This window comes from Mastomys coucha, unplaced genomic scaffold (genome assembly GCF_008632895.1).
Source record: "Mastomys coucha isolate ucsf_1 unplaced genomic scaffold, UCSF_Mcou_1 pScaffold6, whole genome shotgun sequence".
Taxonomy (NCBI): domain Eukaryota; kingdom Metazoa; phylum Chordata; class Mammalia; order Rodentia; family Muridae; genus Mastomys; species Mastomys coucha.
The window spans coordinates 54,057,791-54,077,640 of record NW_022196912.1 but is presented as its reverse complement, the minus strand read 5'-3'; the positions used below and the strand labels follow the sequence as shown (position 1 = coordinate 54,077,640).

Sequence of the window (19,850 nt, the reverse complement as noted above, 5' to 3'; positions counted from 1 at the left end):
GGAGAAACAATATGAAAAATTGAGACAAGTGTATTCCAAGCATGGGAAATACAAATATAAAGGTTCTGATATCTGATAATATTATGATCTTTGTTTTCATATGCACCAAGAAAGTATTTGGGCTAAAATGAATGAGAGAGAGAGGACTTTCAAAATAATGTTGATTGGATACACACTAAGCTACAGAGTGAGTGACTTAACTCATGTGTATAGTACCATTTCTGGTCTTCGTATAGTTTTGCTGTTATCTGTCTATTAAGTATAAATAGCATATGGTAAAATGATTTATTAAAACTATACTAACTCTAAAATAAAACAAATTTAGCATAAATGTAATCAGTTTGCTCAATTCCAGTGCTGAGTCCCATTTCATTTAAGGTTTTGTCCATCCCACACAGTTTTTAATGAAGACAGAAACCATCCGTTAATCAAGAAAATAATTAAGTTGAGAAAAAAGTGTTAATAAAAGCATAATCTGTTTATTTGTTATCATTTATGGAAAAGGAGCTATATGAGTATATTTTACATGTGCATGTGTGTGAAAGGGAAGATAGAGAGATTTGGGCAAATCATATTTAAGACAGCAGTTAAATGGTTCTGAAGAGTGGAAATCATTCTTGAAAGACTGGCAGGATTCTGCATGGCACTCTTGGCCAGGTCTGTCCTTGAAAACAAAACCAAACAAAAATAGGAAATAATATTTAAGGTGACTGGAACTCATTACCAGGTATTTTCAATGAGGATACTTTATTTTTAAGAATCCAGCAATGAATGTTCTAACGTGTCAGAGCTCACACCCAGTTCCCCCTGGGATCTGCAAGTGACAGGATGTAGTTACTGTGGTCTGGGAAGAGTTGTTTGCAAAGCAGGTTCTCTAGACCTGAAGGAAAAGCATCCAACTCATTCTGTCTTTTGCTCTGACTGAGGCCACACAATATCTTGTTCATAGATATATTGCCACATCTATTCGCCCACAGTCAGCACAAGTTTGTAAAGAGCTTTGCAGTACAGCTAAGGCCCATTACCTGTCCTCTTTCTTCTCTTAGACTTTATTCTTACCCCAGCAGGTAGGACCTAACAGTATCAATAATTTGTTAGGCAGCTTTCCTTTTCCATACCTGACTCTGTCTCCTGCCCGTGGATCCTGTTCTGCTAACTGGGTTGACTTGTCTGGCCTCAGTGGGAGCAGATGTACCTACTCCTGAAGTGACTTGATATGCCAGGGTGAATTGGTGCCCAGGGGGGCCTCCCCCTTATCAGAGGATAAGGGAATGGGGAATGGAGGCTCTGTGAAGGGAGATCAGGGGAGGGCTGCAATCCGAATATAAAGTGAATAAATAAATTAATGGAGCAAACAGCTACGTGAGAGGGCTCCTGTAAACAGGCCTAAATATTCCCAAGTGAGGCATTGTACTTCTGGGAGGGGCTTCTGAAATTTAAGGGCAGCAGAGCTGGTTGCTAAGGTGGACTGCACTGCAAGATCCATGTGGATGGAGGTCATGGTCAACTGCTCATGTCCATGTCAGGGAATCAGTCCTGTGCCTACCTTGCTTTCAAGAAAATCAGAGAAGGCATATTGGTATAAGAGTAACAACAGCAAATAACATGTGCCAGATCTTTTTTTTCTAAATCAAAGGGAGAAACAAGCAGTAAGTAGACATGACACCAAGAAATTGTCCAGGCCTCAAACAAAACAAAACAAAAGCAACAACAACAAAAATCTTAACTATCCGAATATTTCCAAAGAGTAGTTGACCTTTATTAGGATAAACATAGAAATGGAAACAGATTCTTTATTTTGATGAATGGGCAGAAACTACAAACATCAAACAAGGGAAGATCAGAAACTGTTGAAATTCCATTATTTTTTTTAAATTGATTTTGACATTTGTTGGTTTATTGATTTGTGTGTGTTGGAGGCAATTATGTCTAGTCCTTGAGTGGAGGTCTGGGGGACAAATGGGGTAGTATCTCAGTGCAATGACTTTTCCAATGGAGGAACAGTGATGACATCTGTTTTTTGGTTTTTGCGGAGTTTTTTGGTTTTGTGGTTTTTTTTTTTTTTTTTTTTTTTTTTTTTGGTTTTTGGTTTTTGGTTTTTGGTTTTTGGTTTTTGGTTTTTGGTTTTTTGAGACAGGGTTTCTCTGTATAGTCCTGGCTGTCCTGGAGCTCACTCTGTAGACCAGACTGGCCTTGAACTCAGAAATCTGCCCGCCTCTGTCTCCCAAGTGCTGGGATCAAAGGTGTGCCCCACCACCGCCCAGGCAGTGATGACATCTGAAGAACCCATTGTTCAATGGAAGAGATAAGAGTCAAGGAAAAGAAGACCAAGACCAAGACAAAACAAAACAGTAACAAAACCTTTACCCCTTTACCCATTCTTGTGTTTCTATTGGGAACAAAAGCTTTAATAGTTTTATTTCTTAGAGAACACTGCTTTGTTACTGTCTCAACTTTAACAATAAAAACAAAACTTAACCTTGTGTTCCTGCTTGCCTCTCTCCAATAATGCTTCATCTTCCAGTTAAAAGCAATGCCTTGAGCAATGTCTGAAACCTCCATCATCATTTGTCAAGTGATGTCATCCCAGGCTTCATTTCACACACACACACACACACACACACACACACACACACACACACACCCCAAATCAAAAATAACAACACATTTGTAAGGCTTTTATCTGGACACTATTAGTAATTAATGACACATATGAGACTCTATCCCAACAGCTGGTTTTATGTGAAAATTTTCTTAGTTTAAAACACATTCTACCTCTAAAATGATTTGTTTATCTTACTCTTGTTTGTTTCCAATGTCTTGGACTGAAAGTGATTTCTAGATTTGCAAAAGAAATTAAATTTCAGTATCTATCATAAACAGCATATTCAGTCACTTCCTTGAGACTGAAAACACCTGTTAAAGTTGCCTGTTGATTGATGACTTGTATATGAACATTTGGATGAGAAGTAATGTTTATAAGATAACATATAGATAAAACACAAAAACAAAACAGCAGAAATCAAATCTGAAAACCAAAATGGAAATCTAAAGTATAGTATTCAATAATATCAGAGCATATTGGGTTAAAGCCTTTATTAAGGCAGGATATATATTCCTGAAGAATGTTAAAATAATACATAACTACAGAAATGTATAACTCCTAAATCCAGCCTCTAATTCACAAAAGCACCATGAGCATGTGATCACAGCTCAACTCAAGTGAAAAAAAAATTCAGTTATATTCAATGCAAGTGTTTTAAACCTCATATTTAAATTAGTGTTGAAATTTGATAAACTTACTGATTTTGGGGAGGTAGAGTCTAAAGCGCATGCTTTAAAACAGGCCAATCAAAGATACACTGACTCTTTGTTTCACAATGCTCACAATGCTTATGAGAGTTTTCTGGTGCTTTGTTGGTGGTCTAGACAGAATGATGTAAAGACAAAAGATATTTTAAGCACTCATTATCACCAAGTAGAGAAAGTTTGGACAGTGACCGGAAATCAGATCCTCCATTTCCTAAAACTGATACGACTGCTATTTGAGGCGATCACTGTATTCTTTGCTACTTTAACTTTGGGTCTTCTTTGCTACCATAACTTTGGGTCAGGTTTTGGTGTGACTCTGCCCAGTCAATGAATCACTTAAAGAGTGTCTGACTGAATGTTAGATTGATTAAATATAAGGTTGATGAGATCTAACCTCTCTGCTTATGCCTACTTTGAGACTGAAGATGAATAATTATAGTATTTTAAATTCTGGAACAACAAGGAAGCATTGTAGGCTGAGTAGTCCATGATGTGACTTACTCCACTATAGAAGTAATTATCTCAAGACAGAACCCAGCTGCCCCTCTAGGCATGTTGGCAGCCAGAGTGCTTGCTCCTTCGTGTGAGTTCCTTGGAGAAAGAAGAGCTTGAAGAATCACACATAAAGTTCTTGACCAGCCAGATCTAAACTACTTCACTATGTATGTATCTTACCTCTCTTATTTTTCTTCCTTCTGCCTATAATCCTAGAGTCCTACAAAGTCTTTGGGAAGACAGTGTTTTGTGTGTTATTTCCCATGTTGCTCAGTGTGGTATACTGAATAATAAATTGCTGTCTGGTTCGTTCTCACTCATGGTTGATTGAACATTTCATACGGTATGTAAAAATTCTGGTCTGCTGAGACCCCTGAGAGACAGGCTTGCAGCTTAGCATTCCAGAAACATGCTGAAAGCATTACAGATTGACATTTTAAAATTATTCTTAATTACTTAAAGGATATAAAGGCTATACTTGGATCTGACCATGGCTAACTTATTTCATAATACCAGCATTTTCTGATATAAAATGATGCTTCCTGGGCTCTTTCTAATTGGCCATATTTTATGTCCATGTGTTTTGAAAGTATGAAAGACTTCTAACGACAGTTCTGTAATCTTTTTCTAAATGAAAATCTAAAAATTAAATTGATTGGTATTGGATGAGTTTTCTCTTACTCATATTCTAACTAGATATACTGAAACATAAATGCTACAGATTTAATGAGAAAATGTGTTTTATGTAGATTTTTGATTAAAAAATTTAGTGCAGGAACAATTTGACATTCTACAGATTTGAAGATAAGAACCATTAGTTTAAATCATTTTGCAAATGAAGATTCGAGTGATTTTGTTGTTAATATGGTTTTTGAAAATATGGTCACAATTGCGTTTCATTCACAAAAATGTATTTTACAAATAGCAGCTAATTCTTTCATTAAATCAGAATAAGATTACTACTTTCAGTATTAATGGTTAGCTTTGACATATTTAAAAAGGGTAGAAAATACTTAATAGACCTGTCTCCAATTCTGAAATGAACAACTCTTCGGGGAAATGGAATTGTTCAAAGATACATTTTCTCTCTGCCAATCTGTGAAATATAATATAATTATTCTCTTTTAATGAATCTCTCAATGAGGAGCAATTCTTCAGTGCCTGAACAGGTGAAATGTAAGGATAATGGGAACAGCTTTGTAAATATAAGAATGAAATGAGATTGTTATTTTGTGCCTTGTTATAGGATAATTAGAGTAACAGTGTGGAATTCATCAGGCATTTGAACTTTCTCAAAAAAGCTCCCTTGGGCCCATTTAAATTAGTCATGTTTATCCATGGAGATTTTTATCCATATTTCAGATGTCTGCTACTCTATAACATTTGAACCTCAATGCTTAGCTTAATCTGATTAATTGTTGATAATGGAAAGTCATTAAAAAGACTCTGAACATACATTAAAAAGAACACCTGATTTTATAAATGCATAGTGCTGGCTAAAGGATGGACATTGAAACTGTTTTTATTAGTCAGCTTAGAGGAACTGTGAGCTTCATCTCTATCAATTTTCACAAAAATGGAATGGGCTTGATACTGTCCAGAAAGCTGCTATTCATTTATGCTAATTAGATATTTAGAATAAAAGACTGTATTCATGGAAACCAAGTTCATGGCCATACAACTCCAGTGGTAAGTTGTTTTGGTTAACCCAAGTTTGTTATTTAAAGATAAATAGATGGTAGGATTTGACTCATTCAAGAAACAAACTTTTTTGTTCTCTGGGAGACACACCAGTGAGTCACATAAGTGCCTGCAAAGAGAACCAACTGATAGACAGTATCCATTTAATCACAACAACAGGAATGACTGGAAACTGGAAACAAATCTATAATTAAGAAAAAACTTCAATATCCCTCCAGTATTAAAATCTTCAAGGGAGATAGATGTCCTTCTGCAAGGCAGTGCAATTGAAGTTTACTTCGGAATTGAGGTCCAGATACCCCTAGGCATTATTTTTTATCTTGATGGAAAGGAAAGTGAGCTCCTTAAAATAGTGAGGGGGAAATCTTAATCACAACCGAGGTTCACTCATTATAAAGTCATCCCATGGCTTTTTGATAGTTTTTCCATGTTTACAATTTTAAAAAAATCCTCTCTAATTTGTTGTCATCAATCTCTCCAAGAACCTTGATAATAGGAAAAGTCATTATAAGTAATCTGAGGGATATTTATCACTGCAACTGCAAATTATCTATCACTCTGAAAGGAAAAGACTGCCCCAGCATTTTCTATTGAGGAAGCCTGAATGGTGGCATCATATCTGAACTATGAAACTTCACAAGACTCCCATGTTCACACAAGCATTCTACATTTTAAGGCACTCTCTACAGGTTGCTAATTAATCACAGCTTATATACTCCTTGCTGTTTTAACTTGACACACACACATACACATGCGTATATGTGTGCCTGTATGCATATACATTATATCTATATATCTATATACATGACTTCAGGTAGTACAAAACTGAAGTCTAGTTACAATCACACACACTCTTAACCAGGATAAAAACTTGACATTACTTTTAGTAGACTTAGGTCATTTCGTAGGGAAAAAGACATTAATTTTGTTACTGGTACCATACATCATCATCTGTACAATGTAGCAGGTTAAAAACCTTTATATTTTCCATCTTTCTATGAAGGTACAATTAAAATCAGTAGCCAGGAATGAAGAAGGGCTTTAGACAGTGTTCACTACTTTGCAACTGAGGTGTTTTGCTGTAGGAGTTAGGTGAGAAGTATACTATGAGTCTTAAATAAGGACTGCAGAGAGAAAAATCCCTATCTTCTCATGATCCTGCTATATTGATTGCTAAGATACAGATTTTTTTTTCAAAAATGAAATTGCTACTAAAAATTCATTTTTATGCAGTTTTCCTTGACTTACTTGTTCTACTACTGCTATCTTTCAGTTATATATATATATATATATATATATATATATATATATATATCACAATGATGTTCTCTGGGATGGCTCTATCAGAATAAAGACACTTGAGTTGATTCCCAGAATCCACACAGAAAAAAAGCCAGGTGTGGTGTTGCCCATTTGAAATCCTAATGTCATAAAGACAAATATAAAAGAATTCCTAGCTCTTAGTAGTCAATCAGACTATCATACATAGTTTCCATAGCATACTGACCAACAGAAGATCTTGTTTCAAAATGGTATGAACATTTCTGAGGATGAAGATTGAGGTTCTGTTCAGTATTCCATATCTATATGCATACCTATACACACACACACACACACACACACACACACACACACATGCACCTATATGCATCATAAAAATATATCAAAGTGCCAACACTTTAAGTTGCCCAGATATGGTATATAATATTACATTTCAGTTTTGGTATTTAGGTAGCTTTATTAAGTATGTGCAATTACTTCATTTCTAAATGCTGATACATTTCTGAAGAGGCAGTTTAAAAACATACAATTAAGAAATCATTTAGAGACATCTCCTTTAAAGGTTACTAAATAGCAAATGTTTGGATCTATCTGTTTTCAGCCATTTAAATTATCATGATATTGTTAAATGCATTTTGTGTGTGTGTGAAATGAAACCTTTCAAATGCCATGATCTTTTTTTCAACAATTTTAACATCTAGGTATAATTGTGCAGCATGAAATCCTATTCTTGTTTCTAAATTTAATTGACTTAATCACTGAATTTAAATGTTTGGAAGTCGTTTGCTTGCCTGGCTTTGAATGCCAAATACAGCATCTACAGATCTAAGATGAACATTGCTTTTATATTTAGGCAAGGTAGTCACTGCCTTTTAAATTACCCTAAAAAACCCACAGAAATATGTAGAGAATTAATAGCAATGGTTAGCAAATGTCCTTAGCATAGACTTGCTGATGTTTATAATCTGTCCAAGACACAGAAAGTGACAGTCCTACTACTTGACTCTCTTTGTGGGGCTATCCGCATAATGCAATGTACAGTATATATACATTAGAATCCAATCTCAGAGCTCATATCCTCACTTAAAAGATGAAGACAGAATTAATTATCTTGTTTATCATCACAGGCAAAAGAAGATGTCAAATCTTGCCAAAGCTTTGCAGATATTTTCAAATTTATTCCCTTTGATGCATGTGGTTTATATAGAATACTTTCCCTTTTTCTCTTCCTAATTTCTGCAATTGATAAGAAAAGTGACAACAAAGCCACATGATATGAGGATACCCCTTATCATCCAATCAGAATACTGACTGTCTATCTTTTGTCTCTCATCTTTCTTCCTTAGTGCTAAAATGAATGTAGAATTCAAAATGGAATAACAACATGTTTGATATTTGAAATACTTATTTTGGTTGTGGATTTAACTTTATTGCACATAGTGCTTCTGCCAAAACCACCATCCGTGCATTTACAGAATTCCTTATCCACTATGATAATATTCTACCCTGTATTGCCTCTGACCAAGGAACTCACTTCACACACAGTCAGAGAAGTGTGACAATGGGCCCACACTCATGGAATCCACTAGTCTTACCATCTCCCTTATAATAGTGAAGCACCAGTATTGCTAGAAACATGGAATGAACTTCGGAAGGCACAGTTATTGCACCAATTAGATGGCAGCAGCCTGGGGGGCTGGGGCAGGGTTCTTGAGAAGGTGGTACATAGAATATATGGTACAGTTTCTTCCATAGCCTGGATACACAGCTCCAGGAATCAAGGGATGGAAAAGGGAATAATTTCACTCACTATTACTCCTAGTAACACATGAGGAAAGTTTTTGCTTCCCATTCCTGAAATCCTAAGTTCTGCTTGACTAGATGTTTTGTTTCTAGAACACAGAGTGTTCCCAAGAGGAGCCACAACAATCATTCCATTGAACTGGAAGCTCAGACCCACACCTGATCATTTTGGTTTCCTAATGCCCTTAAACCAACAGGCTAATAAAGGAATAGCAGTTTTATGAGGGGTGATTGATCTAGATTACCATGGAAAAATTGATTGTTTCTCTACAATGGAGGTAAGGAAGATTATGTTTGGAATGTAGGAGATCCTATAGGGCATCTCTTAGGACTACCACGTCCTGTGGTACAATACAATGGGAAACTACAAGAGCCTAATTCAGGCAGGATGACAAAGGATACAGACCTGTCACTAATGTAGGTATGAGCCACTCCTTCAGAAAAAGACACAAAACCTGTTGAGGTGCTTGCAGAGGGTAGAGGAAACACAGAATACGTCACAGAGTAAACGTTATAAATGCATGCTAAAGCCATGTGAACAGCTGTAGAAGTTGTAGAACAGTTGACACAAATGCTTTGGTTGTATTTTATTAAGACTTCATTTGTACATGTATTTGTATTTTCATTCAGTTTCTTTATTACATGTTGTAATATCAACTAAGAGAATACTGTAAGGATGAAACCCAGAAGGCATTTTCATTTATTCTAAATTTATAATACATTTGAGATTGTACATGGGAAACATGTTTAGGCATTATTATAACCTGGTTATTGGTTTCTTTTGGAAATTAATCATGACCTATAAAGATAAGTTTGTGTGTCAAGTTGACAAATGTGAACTTGTGATGACTATTCTTGGTTGTCAATGATGGTATCTGGAATGAACCACAATCTAGAAATGGAGGGCACAACTGTGGTAGATCATGCTTGCTTTGAAGTGAGTGAATTCATTTCTAGTCCAGACCTTTTGAGGTAGGAAGTCACTGGCTTTTGAACAAGATCTTAAAGTGGGAAGGCACACCTTTAATTTGGGTCAAACCTGCTAGAACTCTAGATAAGGACATGGAAGAGAAGCAAGCTCTTGGCCTGCTTGCCCTTGCCATGCTAACACATCCTCTCCTTCTACTTTTTCTTTTTTCTTTTCTTTTCTCTTCTCTTCTCTTCTTTCCCTTTCTTTCTTTCTTCCTTTCTTCCTTCCTTCCTTCCTTTCTTCCTTTCTTCCTTCCTTCCTTCCTTCCTTTCTTCCTTTCTTTCTTTTTCTTTCTTTCTTTCTTTCTTTCTTTCTTTCTTTCTTTCTTTCTTTCTTTCTTTCTTTCTTGATATAGGATTTCTCTGTTTTGGCCTGGTTATCCTGGAACTTACTCTGTAGACCAGGCTGGCCTTGAACTCAGAAATCTGTCTGCCTGCCTCTGCCTCCCAAGTGCTGGGATTAAAGGCATGTGCCACCACTGCTTGGCTGGAGCCTACTTTTTCAAGATCTCATCTTTTAAAAAAAACCACTGGAGACACCCAGAATTCTGGAACTGAGCAACTACTAGATTCCTGGACTTTTCATTCTTAGCTAGCCATTGTTAGATTAATTGGTGTGACTGCAACCTGTAAATCATTCCAATAAACTCCAGAGAGAGGGGGTGGGATTCATTTCATAACTTCTGTGAATGTAGAAAACCCTATTTAGTATTACACTACAGAAATGCTTATTGTTGGATGATCTCACATATAGTACATTTTATGTAGAAAGATACGGACAAAAATAACATTTAGATTTAGTATTCACACAGTTCATTATAGCTTAGTTTTTTAAAAAAATATTTATTTGTATTAGTGTGTGTCTGTTCATGCACATGTGTGTATTAGTATGTAGCAATGTATGTGCTATGATGTGTGTGGAAATCAGGAGTTCATTTGTGGGAGTCAAGTTTCTTCTTCTACCATTTGTATCATCGTGTCCTGGGTATTGAAGTCAGGCTGTCAGGCTTAGCAATAAGTACCTATGAGCACAGAGCTGTCTTCTAGCCCTAATCACTAGTTTTTAAAGTTTCTAAACTTTAGTTTTTTGTAGCCTACCTATATAATTCTAACCTTGTTTAATGAATGTTTTTATTTCTTGATCTAGTTATTTTTCTCTGTTTTATCACTACTATGACTAATTTAAACAGCAGGATTTCTTACCAGAAAGAAAAGTGAAGAACAGGCACAAGTTCACTGGAGTGTGTGTGTGCCTGTGTGTATTAATGTACTTGTGTAAGTCTGGGTCAATCTGGTCATGCGTGTCTATGTGTGTGTCTCTGTGTGTGCGCAGGTATTTGTGTATGTTCAAATGTTTGTGCCTGTATGTGGGTGCTTGTGTTCATGAGTGTGTGCCTGTGTGCATGTGTGTGCACGTGTGTATGTTTGATTCTGAGTTTTAAACCATTGGGTTAAGTGGTAAACAATTTATTTTCTATCAGTGAGTGACAAGTTGGAGTTGGAATATTCTGACCAAATAAAAGAATTAGCTTTGTTAAATGTAAATGAAATGATTGACAGATTTTTGGATGACATCATATGTTAATTAGTTTAAGATAAACTTTTCTATGACAAGTACTGGCTGGCAATACCTGTGTGTGGAGTAGCGTTACCCACTGAATGATAATTCAAGCAGAAGTCCAACTGCTCCTGCCAGCCCCTCCCATCCATTCTGGCTTTAAAGTTTGAATGTAATAACTTTTGCTCAGTAGTTTTCAAACCTTTGATTGCAGCCAACATCTTGCAAATGAAGCAATATTTAAAAATTCCTAAATGTGAAAAGCCATACTATATTTGTGTAAATACAAAGAGTTGGAATTTTAGAGTTTCAAATTGCTAATAATTTCAAGGTGGTTGACCTCTAACAATTTTTGGCAATGTTTTGATGAACTGTGGGAATATCATAGCTTTTTACTTTTCCATTTTTTGTGGTTTATTTTGATGGTATGATGTTGAGAGTGCCCTGATAGGCATACATGCAGTGAAGCCACATGAATTTCCTATGTTGTTCCTTAGACATCTGTAATAACTAACAATACCTTACTGATAAGTTGCATGACTGATTCTTTCCATTCAAAATTAAATCCATCAGAACTAAAATGACTCAGCTCTTTGTCAAATCCTCATACTTCAGTTTAAAAGTGCTTTTCAAAGGTGAATCTTAATATTTTTCATCTATATAGTGTTTGAATATCATAGTAATAGACAGGGGCGTTTGCCATAACCTACTCCCACCTCACTGTGCTGTTTAAAGATGCCCTTTAAACTTGATTGGTTTTCACCTCTTTCCATACAAATGTATGGAATGGAATTTGCTGCCTGATTCAGACTTTCACTCCAAATTTAATTTACTCTATTTTGTTTATTGTACACACAGAATTAACATTTTAAGTTTTATGCCTGACACCTTACAGAAAGTCTAATGATGAATATTTTATAATCAGACTTACTCTGACAGTCACATAGTTGGTTGCTTTATGAATGAGAGTGAGCTTGTTATTTGTTGGAAATAGTTAATTAACATATTGTTTTTATGAGCTTAAGTGCTATTATCAAAAGATCTACTCTGTCTTTTAAATTCTGGTGATGTTCATTTTTTGCTTCCACTGATTGCTTTGTGCCATTTGGATCTTGTGCCAAACAAAAGTATCTGAGTATGTTGGTCTTTTTTTGTTTGTTCTTTTTATTTTTTTATTAGATTTTCTATATTTACATGTCATATGATATCTCTTTTTCCAGTTTCCCCCCTGAAAAAAATAAAATAAAAATTAAAATTAAAAAAATGAAAACAAACAAAAAAACCCTCCTGTTCTCTCTCCCCTTCCCCTGCTCACCACCCCACCCTCTCCTGCTTCCTGTCCGTGGCATTCCCCTGCAGTGGGGCATAGAACCTTCACAGGGCCAAGAGCCTCTCCTTCCATTGATGACCGACTTTGCCATGTATTTTATAATGATAATATGTACTACATGTTTACATTTTCTACAATAAATATTCAGAGACATGTTATTTTAAATGATTATTGCAGAATAGACTTTTTAAAGTATGATGATTTATTTATGTGTGCATATATAAATAAATGTGTTCATAATTTGAAAATAGTTAATATGGAAAACACTTTTAAATGGAATAATTTATTTTATTTTTATTAATGTTTCCTTTAATGTGTCCCAAAATACTGCAATGAAGTTAAACTAAGTCTTTAAGAACTGCTGAAGAATCATAGCTATAACTCAGTAGAATGCAGGATGAAAAATAATGTTTTAGCTGAAGGCCTTTATGTCTTTTAAAATGCAAATACCTCTCCTTTTGTCTGCAATCAGTCATTTATACATTAATGTGAGTGAATTTATTAGACATCTCTCTCAGGTTAATTTAGAAGAAGGGACCGTTCAGATGAACTCAGTAGCTGAAGAGACACGGGGAAGATTAAGTATTAACTAACGGCAGGAGCATGGAAGATAACTTGGTCTACTGCATTGTTTCATTTAAAGGCAATGCCATCTGTATTTAATATACTCATTTGTATTTATAAACACATAAAGAAAATGTCTGCTTAATGAGAAGCATGTGAGTGCATGTTTCAGAATTGTATCCAACTAGTTCACTGTGTCTCAATGGAATGATAATATAATTAAGCAAATTACTTATAATTTTGTTCAACTCTGAATTAAGTCAGCAGTAGAATTTCCAACCAAAACACTGACTAATATTTTGATCTCATGAGTGCTCTCAAAGACAGCAAGCAAGTGAACCTGCTAGGCAACTCCCACCCTGGCAGCCCAGGGACCCGAGGGTTCCATGCACCAAACTGAGTCTTGTACTTTGCACTTATATACATGTTTCTTTATATGTGTTTTGAAGAATTGTTCCAACTTTCTTTTAATTCTTTTTATTAAGAAGTAATTTCTCCATTTCCCACTGCTGCACTTAGGTATTTTACAAGTCTAGAGATTGTGGACCTGGGTTTAAATGTCATTATAGTTATGTTAAAACCCATGCTGACTACTAGTCTTAAGTCACTGGATCTCTCTTAAGCCTCACTGCATAAGCTCGCTTTTTTGTAATAAATGGTAATTAAGGCAGAAAGCTCAAAGGCCAAAGGGCTGAGAGTACGTGATCATAGAGCTTTCAGCCCTAAATAAGACATTTATACTGTATCCACTGCCTTCCAAGTCTCAGTGTTCATTGCAGGGGAAAGGACAGAATGGGTAAGAGCCAAAGGTGGTAGATGACTACGAGAGAGACAATGGTTTTAGACAAAATGAACTCAGAGTGGCTGTGGCCGTGTGTACAAGGCCTGACACAGCTCAAGAGAGACAAATTACCTGTATGGAGGGGGAGAATAGGCATAGAGTCCCACCACTAGCTGAGCAATTATTAATGATAATTGATAACTACCGAGAGAGAGAGACAGAGACAGAGACAGACAGAGACAGAGAGACACAGAGAGAGGAGGGAGAGGGATGGAGGGAGAGAGAGAGAGAGACAGAGAGAGACAGAGACAGAGACAGAGAGAGACAGAGAGAGAGAGAGACAGACAGGCAGAGAGAGAGAGAGAGAGAGAGAGAGAGAGAGAGAGAGAGAGAGAGAGAGAGAGAGAGAGAAACTTCTACAAGAGACCAAGCCTGGTATTTCTAACACACTCCAGTGGATTGCCACATAACTAAAAGAATATAGGCACTACTAACAAGATTTTTTAAAACAGTTTCAAAATAATGAGAACACTATGTTCATGTCTATGGAATGGAAAGTAGATCAAGAGATGTAAAAAATGATGAAAATACAATAATAAATTCTGAAAGTTTATAAAAACATATTTAAGAATATAAAGCAAATTCTATAATGACACAATATCACACCTGTTTCTGTATCAAGAAATTAAAGAAATAAAGTACTAAAAATATTATTATTCAAGAAAGGGGCACATATGGCTAACTTTATTAGTAAATTTATTTTTACTCATTAAGTATAACACTTAATAATTAACAGAACAAATATTAAACCCAAACTTAGGAGTATTTTCAGAAATGTTTGGCCACAGTGTTTCAAAATACACCAAATTGATCGTTTTTTACTTTCTAAAATTAAAATAAAGGAAAGACAATAATAATTGGTTTTAAAATATTCAAATAACATATTGCAAAAATTTATGTGGAAGCACAACTAGGTCAGGATTGTAAGCATAGCAAGTTGACAAAGGGAACAGACACTTGAGCCTTGTCAATCTTAAACATGCTTCTCTTACTGTTCAGATAACAAAGTTCAAAAACACCATATGATAAAGTATTTTTGAGCCACAATCCCCATGTGTTTGCATTCTCTGCTTTCTCCTTTCTCAGTGTGAGAAACTGGCTCTGACAGCTTTGCAGTGGAGAGGGAGAAGTAGGAATAAGTGACTCTTCACTTGATAGCATGTCTGTGAAAATAGTTGTGGTTGATGTCCCTGTAGCTTTATTTTCACTACACAACCTTAAAATAGAAGTGTGTAGTGGGCAGTTATGAAGCCAAGCAAATGGTACATGTCTGATTATTCTATGAAGAGCGATTTAGGCATGCCTTACCACATGTCTGCCTGAGAAGAGCATTGTCATGAGCCATAGAGACTGGGAGAGCTCAGTGGTGAGTGTAATTTACTTGGGTAATTTTTAGGAATAGAGAGATGAGAAGAATATGACATATATTTCAATATAAAAATATATGATATAAAGTCTAATATATATATACATATATTTATTACTACATACATCAAATATATGTACAACAAAAATATTTGTAACTTAAGAAACAAATGAATACATTGTAGTATATGATAACATTAATCTGTATAATTAGAGAATTTTCAGGTTGATCTTACTCTTACTAAGGTTCTAAGATTATTCTAACATTCAGAATTTTTACAAATAATCTGAGAAATCTATTTATATTTAAATGGTAATCTAATTGTATTTAAACCATGTAACTTGATCCGTGATGATTTGAATATCATATCCTGCCTACATAGATTTAGCATAAATTATTTGGTGTTCATTATAAGTATAATATTCATGTAAACATATCTACAAAATAATAATTGTACATGTTTTCCTATAGTTGTACTCATTCTTATAAAATGTTTTAATTTGTTTCTTGCTTAAATTGTCTTTCACCACCAGGTTGCATTGAGTTGGTCCTATGAAAGACTTGTGACACTTCAACATTTGCCACTTTGGAATACTAAATTCCACTTAACAGAAGTCATTGCCCACAGCTTAAATTTAAGCCAGCTACATAAGAGAATACCAATTGTACCAACCATTTCACGTATTATTTATCTACTTTTATTTTATTGAGGCTTCATTCTATTAACTCTTCATATTTTGCTTTGGCTACAGAGATAATAAAATTTATATTCTTGTCTTTATTTATTTGATAATGCCTGACTCTGTATAATCCTCTATTTACATGCAGGTAGCTTCAGATACTGGTAACTACGGCCTTAGCTTCCAGAGTTACAGATTTCAGGGAGGAATACTCATGCCTGTATCAACAGGCTTTCTTCTTTCTTAGTGCTATTAATAATACTAGATATATTTTTGAAGTTAAAAATATTAAAGAATATATATACATATAAAATATGGAGATTATATTCACTCTGGTGTCTTTAATTATAATATCAATCAATAATTAATTATCATTCTATAACTATATTTTCCCATAGCTGTGGCTTCTGTTTGTTATTACTTGCTCTTTGTTTATTGGGCCATTAATAGTGGATATTAACTTTCTAGAAAAACAGAAGCAGATAAAAGTATATCAAACGTGCCAGCATGTGCTAGCTGTCAAGAGCCTGATATAGCTGTCTCCTGAGAGGCTTTGCCAGTACCCCACTAATACTAAAGTAGAGGCTCACAGCCATCCATTGGACTGAGCACAGGGTCCCCAATGAAGGAGTTAGAGAAAGGACCCAAGGTGCTGAAGGGTTTGCAGCCCCTTAGGACAGACAAAAAAAAAAACCAATATGCCAAAGCATACACATAGTGGGATTCATGGCTCCAGCTGCATATGTGGCAGAGGATGGCCTAGTCAATTGTCAATGGGAAGAGAGGCCCTAGGCCCTGTGAAGGTTCTATGGTCCAGGAAGTGGGAGAGGGTGGGCTGGTGAGCAAAGGGAGGGAACATGGTTTGTTTTGGTTTTGTTTTCTTTTTCTTCTGGAGGAGAAACCAGGAAAGGAGAAATCATTTGAAATGTAAATAAAGAAAATATCTAATTTAAAAAAACATATCAAACCATTTTCATGTATATGTTACTTGGAATAGTAACCCAATACAGGATGATTTGATATATCTTTAGGCAAGATATATTGCCTGAAGAGACAAGAGTAAAGTCTTCTACAAAAGAACTGGGTATTTGGTACAATCACTTAGGATGAGTCAATTCCAAAAGAGCTCAGAGTATAGTATTTTCTATTTTATTCTTGCTGCACACATCATGTACATCTTCTGTGGAACAAAAGCTATCACCATGGAAAGACTAGAAGAGAAGTAAAACCTAAGTGCATATAATTTTAGAGTCCTCTATAATTTCATCACATACTGGCATCTGAAAGACTTTCTTTTTTCCAGGTAGCCCTTAGAACAAGAGTTATAAACAATTTAATGTATAGTTTTGGGAAATCTTACCTTGACTTGCAAACTTCAGCTCTTTGGCATCTGTGAGAGTGGGTCTTTTATCAGAGCCTTTTTTCTCTATCCTTCGATGGCTTCTTTTCTTTTTAGACTCTCCCCAAAGATTAGATCCTCCATGCATGCTTGGTATATTCAAAATTGCAATCCCTTCCAGAGAGATGTTTATCAAATCTATCTGTACTCCATCACACTGGAGGGGGGTGGAGGGAGGGAGAGAGAGGAAGTGTTTCATGTTTCCTTGATTTTTTATTTCTTCCCCTTTTAAAACAATAAAGTTATTTTTTTAAAGTCATGACAATACAAAGAACAAAAATGTAGTAACATTAAAAAGTTGCCATTCATAACTATTAAAAACAGACATACCACATCACCAATGTGTTTTACTCTACAGTAAACATTTGAGACAGAGACATGTTTGCAATTTCTGTAACTCCAATATGTGAATTGTAGACAAGAAGAAAGTCTAATTTAGTTACAAAGAAATTGTTATTATCATTACTTCTTTTGAATGACAGATTTGAATTCATGACCTTCCTATACTTGACTTGGTCTCTGATCTCTTCTCCCTTCTTCTCCCCTCTCTTCCCATTCCCTCCTCTTTCTCCTTCCTTCTTTCTTTTCTTTCTTCCTTCCTTCCTTTCTTTCCTTCTCTTTCTTCCTTCTTTCCTTCCTTCCCTTTTCTTTTCTTTTCTTTTCTTTTCTTTTCTTTTCTTTTCTTTTCTTTCCTTTCCTTTCCTTTTCATTTTTCTTTTTCTTTGTCAAGGAATGAAACATACTGATAGAGGTTTATAAAGGAAAAGTGAACTCAGCCCCAAATGATAATTGCAGAGATCCCAGTTACTTTGGAAGGAGTATGAGCTCATATTCTAAGCACATCAGAAGTAATGAGAAGCCTGGCTGTCCAGATGAATGTGGAAGACAGACAGAATAGAGTGAGGGAGATGTCAGCAGTGGCAGTTCAAGGATTCTCTGGCCAACATTACTCACTTGCTGGATGGTAGAACCTGACCTATTGTTTTTTTCTTTGTAACAAGTCACCTTGTTACAAATGTGTTAACCAACTGCCATTTTATAAAGCCAGATAGAAAAAGGTTTTTTTACACTTTTTAAATTTTCTGTTCATTATTATTAATGGATTTGTGTGAAGGATTATGAGGTTATTCTTTAAGGTTGACATGTACATGAGTGTATGTGTGTGTGTGTGTGTGTGTGTGTGCATATACAGGTGCCTGTGAAGTCCAGGAGAGGGCATCAGATTCACTATGGGAGAATTACAGGATTGTGACCTGACTAACATGGGCACCGGAAATCAAACTTGGATTTTCTACAAGAGCAGAAAAATCTTTTAACCACCGAGCCATGTCTCTAAACCTTATTCTCTATTTTTTTCTGAAGTGATAACTTGTTTAATTATTTTGCTTTATATTTTCCAAAATGAGTCATTATTATTATCTCAAATATTATTCTTCCATATTCTATTATAAGCTAAGAAAAAAAAAGACCTAACAATTTTAAATTCTTTCAAAGTGTTTTCTTGGGGACAAGCATTTCAAAGGTAGCAGTATTTCCATAAAAGCTTGCCACAACCACCATGGCCAGTTATAATAAGGTCATATCTGACTTAAACACTAACTTTTTTTTTATCCTCAGGAAAACCCTGACTTTCAGTCTTTGAAGAGGCAATACCCCATAGAAACAACAACAAAACAAACAGAATCCCGTATTTTTCCACATTTGCCTCATCCTCATGAAGCCAGGGCTGCCTCATATTCAGGAAAGTAACACCGTAGTGTTACAAGGCCACACATTTTGAGTCCACTTCACTGTGGAAGAAACAATTCTGGAAAATGAGCTAAGTTTTCATGCGATTTGTTTCCCTGAAGAGGACCCAATTTCTGGGTGATGTGATTCATTTTTTTTTCCCTGAAACAAGTACATTTTTCTTCCTTTTTACATATTAAATTAAGATCATTTCTTTTTACTAAAGAATTCTGCTCCTGTGTATACTCACTCACTGCTATATATTCTAGATAAACAGATATTAATTTCATAATTAAAAGTAATCTTGTGTAAATACCCTGCAGGCCTCAATGAATCAAACACATACTGTGTGTCAGGCCTCCCACTGTCTTCAAGTGGAACGCACTGGCTGGATAATTAGATAGTACATATTTTTTAACCTTATTTGCATGCATATTATATCTTTTGCACACTGACAAGCAGCAGTAACAACAAAAGTCAGATTACCACAGGGAATTCCCACAAAGAAGTCTTCATTCCTTATAATTTGCAGCCTAAATTAAAATAATTTGATCTTTGACAAGGATGAAATGTCAAGCAGAAGGGGGTCCTCTACAAGCCACGGCCTGTGGCTTCTGAAAACCGCCTAATTTATGTCAGTCACTTCTTAATACATATTTAAGTATTACACGAAAAAGATGATAAATATGCAATCTGACACCTTTGGTATTTCCCTGCTGTTAATTTATAAAGGTCTGGCTTCCCCCAAACTGACTAAAATCATTTAAATAACAGAAGAATTGTGAAATAAGCTGGAGCTGGGGCCTGGCTTCCATTTCCACTC

At 35.5% G+C, this 19,850-nt stretch overlaps 1 protein-coding gene across 6 annotated transcripts in view; it reads right to left on the bottom strand.

Moving 5' to 3' along the window:
• Dgkb (diacylglycerol kinase beta) overlaps window positions 1-19,850 on the bottom strand; it is a 716,847-nt gene that overhangs the window by 159,832 nt on the left and 537,165 nt on the right. For all 6 annotated transcript variants that reach the window (XM_031355722.1, XM_031355727.1, XM_031355725.1 and 3 more), the window contains one exon: window positions 17,261-17,456. In XM_031355722.1, coding sequence (XP_031211582.1) covers window positions 17,261-17,456 — 196 coding nt within the window. The remainder of the gene's footprint in view (window positions 1-17,260; window positions 17,457-19,850) is intronic.